The sequence below is a fragment of the Ailuropoda melanoleuca genome, chromosome 10 (genome assembly GCF_002007445.2).
Source record: "Ailuropoda melanoleuca isolate Jingjing chromosome 10, ASM200744v2, whole genome shotgun sequence".
NCBI lineage: Eukaryota > Metazoa > Chordata > Mammalia > Carnivora > Ursidae > Ailuropoda > Ailuropoda melanoleuca.
Window position 1 is genome coordinate 27,304,567 of NC_048227.1, and position 16,421 is coordinate 27,320,987.

The 16,421-nt window shown below is 37.7% G+C and overlaps 1 protein-coding gene across 5 annotated transcripts in view; it reads right to left on the reverse strand.

Annotated features, from left to right (window-relative positions):
• MRTFB (myocardin related transcription factor B) overlaps positions 1–16,421 on the reverse strand; it is a 179,906-nt gene that overhangs the window by 113,616 nt on the left and 49,869 nt on the right. For 3 of the 5 annotated variants that reach the window (XM_019798391.2, XM_019798388.2, XM_034670350.1), the window contains exons 2-3: positions 6,615–6,830; positions 363–425 (exon numbers count right to left, since the gene is read on the reverse strand). In XM_019798391.2, the coding sequence (XP_019653950.1) occupies positions 363–425; positions 6,615–6,768 (217 nt within the window). In that variant the 5' untranslated portion in view covers positions 6,769–6,830. The remainder of the gene's footprint in view (positions 1–362; positions 426–6,614; positions 6,831–16,421) is intronic. The other 2 variants (XM_019798392.2, XM_019798389.2) reach the window with 1 other exon arrangement.

Genomic DNA, 16,421 nt, shown 5'->3' on the forward strand with positions numbered 1-16,421 from the left:
ACAAGTTTTTTTAGGATAACACAATTGAGTCAATTGCTCTTTCTTTTTAAATATGGGGGGAAGTCTAACTAATTGGGCGAGCTGGCATGTATGTTTAATAATACATCTGCGAGGAACGTAATAAACAGCGACATTTTTAATTTGTATCTATGGAAAATTTCATCTGTTACCTGAGATGGAAGTTATCTTCCATTCTTTCTGGTTCTGCTGCCCAATGAACAGCACAAGGCAGAAGTGATAATGAGATATAAGAACACATGATGCAATGAGGAAGGGCAGCCAGAGAGAGACACATGGGCTGAAAGCTACCATATGGATATTACAATGGGCATACCGTGACACAGAGCGCTTCCAAGACTTACCCATGCTCACAGACTGAGTCAGCAGAGGAGACTGGAGTCCTGACTCCCAAAAGACTACACTTCCTGTTAATAATAGTGAGGGCAGCAGGTGAGGGTAGCCAACAGTATGGATTAATTTAAAGGAGTTAGAAAAACATTGGGTATGATATTTGCTAATTAGGGTGATTATTAACTACACACCAAAGAGAAAATTCCAAAACATTTGTTACTCCAACATATTTGTCTTGTTGCTTTCTGTCTAAATAGTGCCTTACTACTGATAACAGAAAATAACAAAGGATGCAAAATCATGGTTCACTTTTTCCCAGTATATACTCCCTATATTTATCAGGCTCCTTCAGAGTCACAGTGGAGAGCAGGTATCCCACATTTATCCTTCCTCTTCCTTTCTGGCTAAAAGAGGTCCCCATGGTTGGGTTAGGTGGGGCACACAGGTAAGAAAGAGCCCAAACTTAATTTTAACAAAGTCTCTCAGCCTACCACAGGGTCTAATTATAAGCGAACTATTTAATAACAAGTAGTCTTAAAAGGTCTAAGTAGCTAGGGTGTTGTAGTTGAGTGATATTTATTAACTAATCCTTTATATTATATAATGTCATCTTTTAAAATTATGTTCTGAAGGACAGGAAAGACTGTTTCTTAATCAATCAGTTTCAGTCTATTTGCTGGTCTAGCGCCTAATGTAAGTCATACGGTGGACTCTAGTTTTACAAAAATTAATTTAATCTATATAAGAAATGGTGTACTTCTATGACGCCAGTAACTTTAGAAAACCCTTATAAAAATTTTAGGCAAGTATTTCTATAATTTTAAGACAATGTGGCCTCATGCTAGATTAAACTGGTAATTATTATTATGTTCTAAATCTTCCTTTTAATAAATATGGTAATTGTTGACATTCCAAGAGCATTTCTGCAAGAGGACACAAGTTAAAAACTGGATAAATAACTCAAAACAAGGCTTCAGGTGTGCTAACCTGGGCCTACAGTCTTGCTGATGCACTTGTGAACTGTAAGCTCCATCTACCCCTTCAGCAATAACCGAAGGATGCCTCTGGTACTGTTCTGACACTGCCAGCTGCAAATGGGAGGGTGTAAATTAATGCCCAGCCCCCTCCCTGCCTCCACCCACACCCTGCCTGGGTGTGTTCTGCAATGCACTGAAGCAGACCAAATCCTCATAACAGCAAAACTGTCTAAACAAGAAACCCAGAGTACAAAAAAGAAGGTGGACAAGGTTATAGATGCTTATTTACATTGTGAAACAAAACATGCTATTTAATAGGAGACTTGGTAAAGAATATTGCGAAAGAGAGTACCTCACCTTTAAGCTACTTATATGACTTCGTTTTCATTTTGAAAGGTTCAAGAGATTGTCACAAACAAAAAGAATAGGAAAGCTACCACAATTACTCAAGAATTTCATTTGCAGTTGTCAGGGGGTTCACAGTTGGCTTTTAAACTTCCTAATTGTGTTTAATATTAGTGTAAAGCCTAATTTTAAAAAACATATTAGCAACGAAGGGAGATTAGGGAAATTGTATATATTTCTCTTCTCAGTCTAAGTACTCTGAAGTACCTCCTGAAAGCAGAAAAAGAAATTATCTAAATGTATCACACTGTTTATTAACATCATTGAGAATTTTAAATATTCAAGATCCTAAATATGTTAATAGTAAAGCCAAGGCAAGGGAATTTTATAGAAAATTATTCATTTGTATTTCCTCCAGTTACAGAAAGGGAAAGCAAGACTCCTACAGTTCCATGTCTTGGTTATTTAGCATCTATTCATTGCCTTCCCATTTATGATACTCTGAGAATATTATGTCTGGTTGTCTGCTCCAGAAAAAAACAGAAATATTCTCCCCTTTCCTCACCAATCTCCAGTAGGCCATACCATCTCACGTACACTCTAAGAAACAGGGTTCTATTCCAGACAAATACTCATCACCTTTGTGCATCTCCAAACACCTTGAGTCCCAGTACGCCTAACAGGTTAACGAGGAGTGGGGAAATGTTTCCAAAGTAAAACATGAAGAAAAGATCAGCTGTGAACTAATACCATTTATTTTCCATTGTACGAGGCAAGCAATTTTCTTTGGCTGGGTTCCATGGCAAGGCAAAGTTCATCTGACTGTCTGCAAATGTGTTAATACCTGTATTGAATCTAATGCAAAGAACTACCTTGTGTTCCCCTGTGTGCAAAAAACTTTTAAATGAATTATTTTCTCTCTACTAGATCATTCTAGAACAGAACAAGAGATGGTCTACAACTGTTTACTGTGATAAATTTTATGGATGGAAAACCTTAGGAATAAAAATTCAAAATGGGACCATCAACTCAAAAACCCAACCACTGCAGTAACACTAGAAATACCAAAGTTTAAAATAAGAATAACAAAGAAGTCTCCTCTTTTCTGAGGTCTAAAAACATGCTGACTATTTCAAAGTAAATACAGTTTGAAAAAGCCTGTTAATACAGGAAGAGAAAAGTGGCAGATACTATTTTTCCACCTACTTGATACTACTGACAGCTGGCCCGTGGTGTATCTGTGGCCACGTTTACAGGATTGAGCCTCATCTTCAGAGCTGTACCAAGAAGTATTAAAATACCAAACTGTTTTTAAAAAGGGGGAATCTATGTCAACTTATCTGCCTTACTGCATGATAATGCTGGCAATGACTTAAAAGCTTAAATTCATCAACCAGCCTACTTATCAGTCTCGCAAATGACCTCAGGACATACAACTATAAGCTTCCTACTTGTGGTCTCCTCTAAGTGGGGGCACAGGGCAAAGAGCTGGAGCTCTTTCAGGCATGTTGTTTCCAACTACTTTGTCTTTCTTTGCCTTTATAAAGCTAGATTCAACTTAACAGCACCTGAGCTTTCCCTAGTTTGACAATAAACAAGTAACTGTCCCTCGGGCTGATTTCCCTTTTACTGTCTGTGTTTAACATCTGAAGGAATGTTATGCATTGTTTTAGTAAAGGTCCATCACTGCATATCCACACTTCCTCTACTAAGGACTTGCTTGTTGGGAAGAATTAATGGTCCAATTGATTGCCTTACTTTTGAGGTACCACTAGTTATGGAATTATTTTGGCCACGTTCAGGAATCAAGAAAACCCTAGCTTATCTTTAGTAAACATCTTTCACATTTACTGCAATAGTAGGAATATTCTGCTATTCCGTTACATTACCAATATAAATATTGATCAAAGATAAGGGAAGACCCTGGCATTACTGCTTAGATGTCAACTTCTTTGTCCTCATTAGGTTTATTTATAAACTGTTTGGTGACATGATCCTTCTAACACACTAATCCAAACTGAAATATCTTCATTTTCCCCAACTGGAAGAGGAAAGAACTCAAACAAGTGAAATTCAAATGCTTAAGACTAACAATGAAACACAATCACCAAGGAAATACCTAAATTTGACTGTTTCATAATAATCTAACAGTACTTTGTATTAATTAATTTTGAAGCCAAGATCTACACTTTATGTATGATATGACCTAAACGTGGCATTAAGAATACTTTAAAAATGAAGAATAAACATGGAAAAGTCAGTAAGGTAAGACAGTTACGGTTCTTGTATCTCCCTATTGCTTCATGTGATTCCACTCTACTCATACAACTATCAAAAAGGTAGATTTCTGATAGTTGCACAAGGATTCCATGTAAGCCTTGGAATATATATGCAAATCAGGCTAATATAGCATAGGCCTGAAATTAGAGAGTATGCCTGAATATAAGGCAAGGTTTTTAACTTCCTGAAGGCACTTACTAGAAGAGAGGAGACTGTCTGCTATTTGAGTTTTTACATAGCATCTCAGATTATAAGATGTTTTTTCATGTACTTAATAGTGAACAAAAAAGTATCTGAGGAAAACATATTTGCTCAAAAATTAACTTTATTCAAAACTAGTTTTAGGATGTTTATAAAAATATCTTAGTAGAGTCATAAAAAGGGGGGGAAGAAAAAGTCAACACATTAATAATTAGTCCTAGGTTATAACCTTAAAATTGAAAGTACTGAGTGTTGTTACAAATGAGACTTTGAAAAACTGTTTTTAAAAAAGTAGTCAAATGCTATTCTGTCAGAAAGGATACAAATAACAGTAGTTAATTCTGAGGAAGTAACTAGGTAGCTAAGGGGAAAGACTGGGAGGTGACCTACTTTTCGCTATGACCCATTTGTACACTGTACATTTTAGGGCAGTGAATGTGTTACCTACTCACACAAAACAAAACAGATAATTATATTCTAAAATAGGAACCACAGCCCCATAAAATGTTATGACCAATCACAAATCACACGAGTGATTATGTTATAGAGACTGTGAACATACAACTGTAAGACACAAACGTACGCACGCAGGCACGCACTCAACCCCACTGTTTTGTCAATGATACTTGTGGTCTAGACATAAAATCTCCAGTTTCAGATCATGCGTGAACTCAAAAACTACTGTAACTCAAGACAAAAGAGACAGAAATGAAGATACACCCCGGATTTTGTGCTAGATGGATGATGCCAAGGGGTTCTGATGATGAAAAAAAAAAAAAAAAAGCACTTCCCACAAAGATTCATAGATAGAATCTCAGCAAGACAGTTCTATGAAATATGAGTGTGACTAGAGCAATCCTTCTATATTATTGCAGTTTCATGAAATGTCATTTTAATTATGTACATGTAACTAAATTACTCAATTAAAATTTTTACCTTTTACTCCATCTTTCTAAAAGTTTATATGGGGAGACTACTTAATACTCAGGCTAACCTTATATTCAGGCATACATATTCAAGACAACACTTGCAAGAGAATGTGGTGTGCTTTATCAAGTAAATCACCACAAAGTATAAACCTTCCCAACACATTTCCCTCCTCCGCTACAAATGAACATTGTCTTGAGTTACTGTATGTTACTGTAATTTTATACCAGCACAACTCATATTTTTTTTGAGGATAATAATCTGAACATTACACAGGTCCAAAGGTATTGTGTGAATTAGATGACATTTAGTCATGCTTTAGTAAATATGGTTATACTCCGTCAGCTGCTGTCTTAGAAATGAAGCCCCTGACTCTACAGGTTCTAAAGCCATTGTCAAGCACAGCCTCCTGAAAGGCCTGGCAGCACCTGAGCCAAAATGTTGCTTTACACCACTCACACTCGACAAGGGTTATGCCCAAGAACAAGTAACAGAGGCCTATTCAAAGGGAGAACAAGTATACTCCAAACACATGTACCAAAGATGGAAGAATAGTACCATATCATTTTCCTGCATAAGATAAAGCCAATAATGAAAAGGACTGGGAAACAGAACCCAGAAAAATAAGTAGCGAGGTACATAAGGAAGTGTTCTAGAAGGGAAAGGTTTTCTTTCTTCTGGCTTTTAAAACTAAAAGTTTAGGAAAGTATATTTGTAAATGTAAAACCCATCAGAACTGTAGAAAGCACAATAAATTCAGTTGAAATTCTTAATGTGGCCCCTTTTAATACATATGCTTGATGTGTTTGTAAATTTTAGCATTTTTACATTTGTTAGTTTTTGCTTTAAGTATTAAAATTAAGTGTATATCATCTGTCCTTATCCATTTACATTAACATTACATTTAATGTAATTACATTTAAAATGTTGTGTTTTCTGGAGACTCTGGCAAGCCTCTGGGATCAATGAAAATTTCCTGAACAGACACCAAATGAATAGAAAATATTCACTTTGTACATAACGACAGGCAAAGACTGACAATGTGATCATATCCTATACCCATTCATAGAAAAATACTCAAATAAATTCTTATTTTCCTAGTGATCATTAACATAGCTTAAATTGTCAATTCTGAAATTAAGGTGCAACATATTGGAGACGGGGAAAGGGGAGGAGTCTAGTCCAAGCCACAGTCCATCTTCCCTGGCATCAGCGCAGGAAGCTACCCTCCACTGCCGGCCTAGCATGAAATCTGGTGCTAAAAGGGTTGCATCTAGAGCTTGTTTCCAAGGAGAATACTTCTACCAGATACTTAGTGGGGAAATAATGAAAGAACTGAATGCAAAGTGAAAGTCTGCCTGTTACTCAAAACCAGCCAGTACCCCCTGAGGCTCTCCCTTCCGTGACAGNTGACAGGCTGCCCAATTTAACTGAAAAAAAAAAAAAAAAATCACTACCAGACAGGAATTAACTGGGCCCACAAAGACGGGAGGCTTTAAATCCAGTCCCCACTGCACATGCTGAAGAACTCACCATTCTTCCTCTCATTCAGAGGGGGCAGGTGCTGGCTGGGCTGCAAGGACAGCTCCTGGAACTCGTGCGCAACAGCTTCACTTTGAGGACTTGGGGCAAGATGGGCTAATGGCCCCAGCTCATCCTCAGCGTCTAGTACCCCTGGGGGATCCATCGTGCTCCAGCCACTGGCGACGGGCGTCCAAGACCTCTCTTAAATGTGGCCTGCCGAAGAGACTGTCAAGTAAAAACATGTAAGCAGATGGTACATTTATCTTTCTCCAATTTACACAAAAATATTAAAATGGAAACTCTGGGTTCTAGTCCAGCTTCACTGCTGTGTAGCAACTGCCAATTCATTTATCTTCTCTGGATCTTGGGTTCTTTATCCAACACACAGGAATAGACTTCCCATCTAAAACAGCACTTACCAGGTAAATACAAGTTGAAAGGTATTTTATATAATTTTTTCTACTGTGGATTAAAGAAAGTTATAGTTATTGGTGTCATTAAAGATTTTAATGCATTCTAAAATAAGACGAAAGTCATCTAATGACGATGGGAAAAAAAGGCAGTCTAGCTTGAAAATCTATCTAGACTCCTACAAATCAGGGCTGCCTCGGTGGCTCAGTCAGTTAAGTGTCTGCCTTCGGCTTAGGTCATGATCTCGGGATCCTGGGATCAAGCCCTGCATCGGGCTCCCTGCTCAGTGGGGAGTCTGCTTTTCCCTCTCCCTCTGCCCTACCCCCACTCATAATCTCTGTCTGGTATCAAACAATTTTACATTAAGTCAACATTCACAGCACCCAGCAATGTTTCAGATAAGGACTCCTCCCTCAGCATGGGAACAGAACTCCTGCCTACAGCACAATGGACATACAGTTCATGCCACAGAAACAGACCTTTAAGCCACTGAGATTTGGGGTTATTTATTATTACAGCATAACCTGGCCCATTCTGACTAAAACAGAAATCGGTAACAGAAATACCAAAGCCACAATGAAACCCTCAATCCATGACACTGGCTTAGGGGCTGAGCAGTGCACAGCAAGAAAGCTTACTGAAGGCTGAAAGCTAAAAGGGTGGTGAGCCACATTATGCAGGGGTGAAACATCTCACAAACCGCTGCCTGCTTAGTAGCATTCGCTATCACAGCCCATTGACCCACTCACCTACTGATGGACACTGTACCAACACTGTTGTTTCCAGCTCCTATTACAAATAAAAATGCTATGAATATTCTCGTCCAAGTATTTGTATGGATATATGCTTTCGCTTCTCTTGCATGAATACCTAGGAGTAAAATGAGTGGATCGTATGGCAACTGAGTATTTAAATTTTAAAGAAACTAACAAAGTATTTTCCAAAGTGGTTATGCCATTCTGCATTCTTACTAGCAGTAAATGAGAATTCCACTTGTTCCATATCCTTGCCAACACTTACGATCAATCTTTTTCATTTTAATTATTTCAGTGGGTGTGAAATGGTAACTCAGTGTGGTTTTATTTATTTATGTATTACTTAACTTACTGAATTACACTTGAGATATTATACCAGTTTCAGATGAACAAGACAGGAATTTGTTATTTTTATATATTACAAAATGATCACACTAGGTCTAGTTACCATCTGTCACCATACAAAATCATTATAATATTACTGACTACAGCCCCTATGCCACATATTACATCTCTGAGACTTATTTATTTTATAACTGAAAGTCTTTACCTCTTAATTGCCTTCACCTATTCTGCCAGTTCCCCCCACACACAGCCACCAGTTTGTTCTCTATATCTATGAGGTTGTTTTTTTTAGATTCCACCTATAAGTGAAATCATACAGGGTTTGCCTTTCTCTGACTTCATTCAGCATGATGTCCTTGAGGTCCTACTATGTTGTCACAGAAGACAAGATTTCATTCTTTTTTGTGGCTGAGTAATATTACACACATACACACAACCTTCTTTATCCATTTATCATCTATTGATGGACATTTGGGTTACTTCTATGTCTTGGAACCTGTAAGTAATACTGCAATAAGCATAAAGGTAGTACATATATCTTTTTGAATTAGTTTTTTCATTTTCTTTAGATAAATACCCAGAGGTGGAATTCCTGGATCATATGGTGATTCTATTTTTAATTTTTTGAGGAACCTCCATACTGTTTTCCGCAGTGGCTGCCCTAATTTACATTCCTATCAACGGTACACAAGGGATCCCCTTTCTCCACATCCTCACCAACACTTGTTATTTCTCGCATTTTTGATGATAGCCATTCTGACTAGTATGAGGTGGTATCTCACTGTGCTTCTGGTTTGCATTTCCCTGGTGATTAGTGATGTTCAACATCTTTTCATGTGCTTGTTGGCCATCTGTAGGTCATCTTCGGAAAACTATCTATTCAGGTCCCCTGTCCATTTCTTAATGGGGTTGTTCTGTTGTTATTATTGAATTGTATGAGTTCTTGATATATTTTGGATATCAACACCTTATCAGATATATGGCTTACAGTGATCTCCCAATCAGCAGGCTGCCTTTTCATTTTGTTTATGGTCTCCTTCACTCTGCAAAAGCTTTACAGTTTGATGTGGTCCCATTTGTTTATTTTTGGTTTTGATGCCCTTGCCTAAGAAGCCATATCCAAAAAAATATCACTAAGACTGATGTCAAAGAGCTTACTGCCTATGTTTTCTTCTAGGAGTTTTATGGTTTCAGGTCTTACTTTTATGCCTTTAACCCATTTTGTGTTTATTTTTGTGTACGGTATAAGAAAGCAGTCTGGTTTCATTTTTTCACACATAGCTGTCCAATTTTCCCAACACCATTTATTGAAAAGACTGTCTTCTCCCCATTGTGTGTTCTTGTCTCCTTTATATAAGTTAATTGACCACAGAGGTGTGGGTTTACTTCTGGTCTCTCTATTCTGTTCCACTGATCTTTGTCTGTTTTTATGCCAGTACCATACTGTTTTGATTACTATTGCTTTCAGTACAGTTTGAAATTCCAAAGTATGATACCTCCAGCTTTGTTCTCTTTCCCAAAATTGCTTTGGTTATTTGGGGTCTTTCATTGTTGTGTACAAAATTTTCAGTTTGTTTCACTTCTGTGAAAAATGCCATTGGAATTTTGATAGGGATTTCAGTGAATTGGTTGATTTGTAGACTGCTTTGGGTATTATGGACATTTTCATAATTTTAATTTTTCCAACCCCAAAGCACAGCATATCTTTCCATTTATTTATGTCACCTTCAATTTCTTTCATCACTGTTTTATAGTTTTCAGAGTATAGGTTTTTCACTTTCTTGGTTAAATTTATTCTAGGTTATTTTACTGTTTTTGATGCAACTGTAAATAGGATTACCTTCTTAATTTCTGTTAGTTCATTATGAGGGTGTAGAAATGCAACAAATTTCTGTATATTACTTTTGTATCCTATAACTTTACTGCATTCATTTACTAGTTCTGATAGGTTTTTGGTGGAGTCGTTAAGGTTTTCTACATAGGATCATATCACCAGCAAACAGTGACAGTTTTACTTCTTCCTTACCGATTTGGATGCTTTTCTTTTTCTTGTCCAATAGCTGTGGCTAGGACTTCAAATACTATGTTGAATAAAAGTGGCAAGAGTAGACATCCTTGTCTTGCTTCTGATCTTAGAGAAAAAAATTTCATCTTTTCACCCATTATGATGTTAGCTGTGCGTTGTCATAAATGGTGTTTATTATGTTGAGGTATCATCTCTCTATATCTACTTTGTTGAGAGTTTTTACCACAAGTGGATACTGGATTTTGTCAAATGCTTTTTCTGTACCTATTGAGATGATTATATAACTTTATCCTTTATTTTATTAATGTGCTACATCATGTTGATTGATTTGCAGATGTTAAATCATCTTTGTATTTATGGAATGAACTCCACTTGGTCATGGTGTACTATCCCTTTTAATGTTTTCATGAATTCAGTTTGCTAATATTTTGTTGAGGATTTTTGCATCTGTGTTCATTGGGAATGTTGGCCTGTAATTTTCTGGGTTTTTGTGGTATCTTTGTCTGGTTTTGGTGTCAGGGTAAAGCTGGCCTTACAAAATAAGTTTGGAAGTATTCATTTTTGGGGGAATAATTTGAAAGTGTTTCTTCCTCTTCAATTTTTGGGAATAATTTAAATGTTTGGTAGAATTCACCTGTGAAGTCATCTGCACTTGGACTTTTGTTGGTAGTTTTTTGATTACTGATTCAAATTTCATTGTTACTAAGTGGTCTATTCAGATTTTCTCTATCTTTACGATTCAATTTTGGAAGACTGCATGTTTCCAGGCGTTTATCCATTTCTTCTACGTATTTGTTGGCATAGAATTGTTCATAGTATTTACTTATTATTTCTGTGGTACCCGTTGTAATTTCTTCTTTTTCATTTCTGATTTTACTTATTTGGGCCATCCTCTTTTTTTCTTGATGAGTTTGGCTCCAGGTTTGTTGATTTTGTTTATCTTTTCAAAGAACCAGCTCTTAGCTTCATTAATCTTTTCTACTTGGTGTGTGTGTGTGCATGTGTATTTCATTCCCCCCCCACACACTCTGATCTGTATTATTTCCTTCCTTCTACTAACTTTGGTTCTTGTTTTTCTAGTTTCTTTAAATGTAAAGTAGATTATTTGATATTTTTCTTGTTTCTTGAGGTAGGCCTGTATCACTACAAAATTCCCTCTTAGAACTGGTTTTGCTGCGTCCCAAAGATTTGGAATGCTGTGTTTCCATTTTCATTTGTCTCTAGGTATTTTTTTTATTTCCTCTTTGATTTCTTTGTTGACCAATTATTAAACAATAGCATGTTGTTTAGTCTCCATGTGTTTGTGGGTTTTTTTTCCCCCAGTTTTCTTCATGTAATTGACTTCATGTAATTGACTTCTAGTTTCACGCTGTTGTGGTTGGAAAAGATGCTTGATATGATTTCAGTCTTCTTAAATTTATTGAGACTGGTTTTGTAGCCTAACATGTGATCTATCCTGGAGAATGCTCCATGTGCACTTGAAAAGAACGCATATTCTGGTTTTGGATGGAATGTTCTGTATGTATCTATTAAGTCCGTCTGGTCTAATGTGTCATTTTAGGCCACTGTTTCCTTATTGATTATCTGTCTGGATGATCTGTTGATATATATGGGGTACTAAAGTCCACTACTACTGATTAAGGAGTGTACTTGTGATGAGCACCAGGTGATGTATGGAATTGCTGAAACACTACATTGTACACCTGAAACTAATAGAACATTGTATGTTAACTAGAATTAAAATAAAAAGTTTAAAAGAAAAAAAAATAAAGTCTCTTACTATTATGGTATTACTATTTCTCCTTTTATGTCTGTTAATATTTGCTTTATAGATTTAGGTTCTCCCATGTTGTGTACATACATTTTTACAAATGTTATATCCTCTTTTTGAATTTACTCCATTATCATTATGTAATGCTCTTCTTTGTCTACTGTTACAGTCTTTTAAATTCTATTTTGTCTGATATAACTACCCCAGCTTTCTTTTCATTTCCAATTTGTATGGTATGTATCTTTTTCCATCCCTTCACTTTCAGTCTGTGTGTGTCTTTACATTTGAAGTGAGTATCCTGTGGGCAGTATATAGAAAATTCTTGTTCTTTTCTATCCATTCGGCCACCTGTCTTTTGGTTGGTGCATTTAAACCATTTACATTTAAAGCAATCATGGGGCGCCTGGGTGGCTCAGTTGGTTAAGTGTCTGACTCTTGATTTTGCTCAGGTCATGATTTCAGGGTAATGGGGTTGAGCCCCATGTTGGGCTCTGCACTCAGCGGGGAGTCTGCTTGAAATTCTCTCTCTCCCTCTCCATCTGCCCTTCCCCCTGCTCACACACACTTGTTCTCTGCCTCTAAAAATAAATAAATCTTTAAAAAAAATAAAGCAATTATTAATAAGTATGTACTTTTTGCCATTTTGTTCACTGTTTTCTGGCTGTTTTTGTAGTTCCTCTTTGTTCCTTTTTTCTCTCTCTCTCTCCTCTGTGGTTTGATTGTTTTCTTTAGCGTTATGCTTAGATTCCTTTCTCTTTGTCTTCTGCATATTAAGTTTCTTCTTTGTGGTTACCGTGAGGTTCACACACAACCTCTTATGTATATACAGTCTCTTTTAGGTTGATGGTAACTTAATTCTTAAAAAATTCTTTATTTAAACTGAATTTAGCTAACATATACTGTATTATTAGTTTCAGGGGTACAATTTCGTGCATATAACAGTCAGTGCTCATTACATCAAGTGCCCTCCTTAAAGTCCATCACCCAATTACTCCTTTTCCCCCCACCTCCCCTCCAGCAACCCTCAGTTTGTTTCATAGAGTTTAGCATCTCTTATGGTTTTCCCCCTTCTCTATTTTCATCTTATTTTCCTTTCCTTTCCCTATGCTCATCAGTTTTGTTTCTTAAATTCCACAAATGAGTGAGATCATATGGTATTTGTCTTTCTCTGACTTATTTTGCTTAGCACAATACCCTCTAGGTCCACTCACGTCATTGCAAATGGCAAGATTTCATTCTTTTTGATGGTTGAATAATATACCATCATGCACACATGTGCACATGCGCGCGCGCACACACACACACACACACACATACACACACACCTTGTTTATTCATTCATCTGTTGATGGACATCTGTGCTCTTTCCATAGTTCGGCTATTGTGGGCATTGCTGCTATAAACATTGGGGTACATGCACCCCTTCAGATGATTATGTTTGTATCTTTTGAATAAATACCTAGTAGTTCAATTGCTGGGTCACAGGGAAGATCTATTTTTAACTTTTTGAGGAAACTCCATACTGTTTTCCAGAGTAGCTGCCAACCAACAATATAAGAGGTTCCCCTTTCTCTGCATCCTAGACAACATCTGTTGTTTCCAGACTTGTTAATTTTTATAGTAATTTAATTTTTAATGGATTCCAAATCTTTATTTTTACCCCCCACTCCATGTTTTATATATTTGATATCACATTTTATATCTTTTTATTTTATATATCCCTTACTTTTAATTAAACTACTGTTGTGTTGTTGTTTTTTTTTTAAAGATTTTATTTATTTATTGGACAGACATAGAGACAGCCAGCGAGAGAGGGAACACAAGCAGGGGGAGTGGGAGAGGAAGAAGCAGGCTCGTAGCGGAAGAGCCTGATGTGGGGCTCAATCCCATAACGCGGGATCACGCCCTGAGCCGAAGGCAGACGCTTAACCGCTGTGCCACCCAGGCGCCCCTAAACTACTGTTGTTTTTTAACTTTCAGACTGGCTTTATAAGTGGCTGATCCACTACTTTTATCATTTATTTACCTTTCCTGGTGGAACTTTTCCTTTCATATATTTTCTTTTCTTCCTTTTTCTTTTTTTTTTTAAAGATCTATGTATTTGGGGGGGGGGCCTTAAACAGGTTGTGCACTGAGTGTGGAGCCTGATGCAGGGCTCGATCCCATGACCCTGTGATGAAACCAAGAGTCGAACACTTAAGCGACTGTGCCACCCAGGTGCCCCACTTTTTTATATTTTCTTTTTAGTGCCTTTCCTTCAGAGTTTAGAGAAGTCCCTTTAACATTTCTTATAAGGTTGGTTTAGTGGTGATGAATCCCTTCAGGTTTTGCTTTTCTGGAATACTCTTAATCTCTCCTTCAATTATGAATGATAACCTTGCTGGGTAGAGAATTCTTGGTTGGCAGGGTTTTTTTCTTTTCAGCACTTTGAATACATCATGTCACTCCCTTATGGCCTGTAAAGTTTCTGGTGAAAAACCTGCTGATAGCCTTATGGGGTTTCCCTCATATGAAACAAGTTGCTCTTCTCTTACTGCTTTTAAGATTCTATCCTGAACTTTTCTTTTTAGAGATTTATTTATTTGAGAGCACATGCATGTGTGGGGGGGCAGAGAGAGGGGGAGAGAGAATCCTTAAGCAGACACCCCATTGACTGTGGAAGCCTGACCGGGGTGGGGGGTCTCAATCCTAGGACCCAGAGATCATGACCTGAGCTGAAAACAAGAGTCACCAAGTCACCACGGTGCTCCACTTCAAATAATTTTTTTAGTCTTTTCTCTCTCTTCTCCTTCTAGAACCCTTATAATGTGAATGTTAGTATGCATGAGGTTGTCCCAGAGATCCCTTAAGGCATCCTCACTTTTTACAATTCTTTTCTTCATTTTGCTGCTCTGTCTGGGTGTTTCCCATTTCTTTGTCTTCCAGCTCACACAGTCGTACTTCTGCTTTATCCATTCTGCTGTTGAACCACTCTAGAGTATTTCTCATTTCTGTTATAACTTCTGTTTGGTAGTTTCTTATATTTCCTATCTCTTTGTTGAAGTTCTGTGTTCATTCACTCTTCTGAGATCAGTGAGCATCTTTATGACCGTTACTCTTAACTTTTTATCAGGTAGGTTGCTTATCTGTTTTATTAAGGTCTCTTTGTAGGGATTAGCCTTGTTCTTTGGTTTGGAACATATTTCTCTGGCTTCTCATTTTGCCTGTCTCTCTGTCTACATTATTAGGCAAAACAAATACCTGAGTCTTGAAAACATGGTCTTGTGCAGGAGCTTTGCCATGTGGCCCAGAAGCACAATCTCCCCTGGCTACCTGAACCAGGCACTGTGTGTGTGTCCCTTGTATGGGTTGTGAGTGCCTGCCATTGATTTTAGGGATGTGGTTGCTGTGTGTGAAGGGTGGAGCTCAGGGCACTCACCCATCCTGGTTGCAGTTCAGCCACTACACAGGGAGGGAGGGGTTTGAGCTGCTTGCCTTTCCTATTTGTGCCTTTGGTCTTTGTGTGGGGTGGGTGGGGGCTCAGGGTGTTCACCCAATCCTGTTGCTGCTGGAATGCTGAGCAGGGTGGGTGGGGCATGGGGCACTTTCCTAGCCCAGTTACAACATGGGAAGGGAAGAGCACACCCTGGTGCTAGCAAGCTAGAGAGAGGGCACCAAAAATAGCACCAGTCAGGTCAGTCACCAGCAAGTTAGGATAAGATTGCAAAAATGGCTCTACCAGTATTTCTGTCCCCAAATTAAGTGGTAAATTAGTAAGTAGGTCTTTAAATTAGTTAAGTGGGTCTCCCTCACTTATGGTCTAGGTGGTTTTCAATATGTTGCTTCTGTGCTGGATCTCGGAATGAATGGATTTGCATACAAGACCTTTAAGAGCAAGATCTCCATTCCCCGTAGTTCTAGGATTCTTCTGGTCTTAATTACCACTGATTTTCAAACCCAGACATTTTGGGGCTTGTCTTTCTGGTGCTGGCCCCCAGGGTTGGGGTGCCCAGTGTGAGGCAAAATCCTTTCACTCTTTGAGGGAGTGTTCTGCATTAGAGGGATCCCTCCTACTGTGGGGTAACCCTGTCTGGCTGCTCCTCCTACCCTTCTTGATGCATCTTCTGTCTTTTGTTGTGGAGGCTATTGTTTATCTAGTTCTCAGGTCCTTTTCAGAGAAAAATTATTCCACATGTAGCTGTAAACCTGTTGTGTCTCTAGGAAGAGGGGAGTTTAGGGTCTTCCTATGCTACCATCTTGAGCCCCTTATCATTGTGATTTGTATTTTAATTTGTATTTCCCTAATGAAGTTGAGCATCTTTTAATGTGTTTATTTGCCATCTGTGTATCATCTCTGGTTAAGTATCTGATCCAATCTTCTGTTCCTATTTAAAATTCGGAGATTTATTTTCTCATTATTGTTTTGAGTTCTTTATATATATTCTGGACAAAAGTCCCTTATCAGATATATGATTTGCAAATATTTTCTCCCAGTCTATGGCTTTTTTTTAATTCTCTTAATAGTTTTT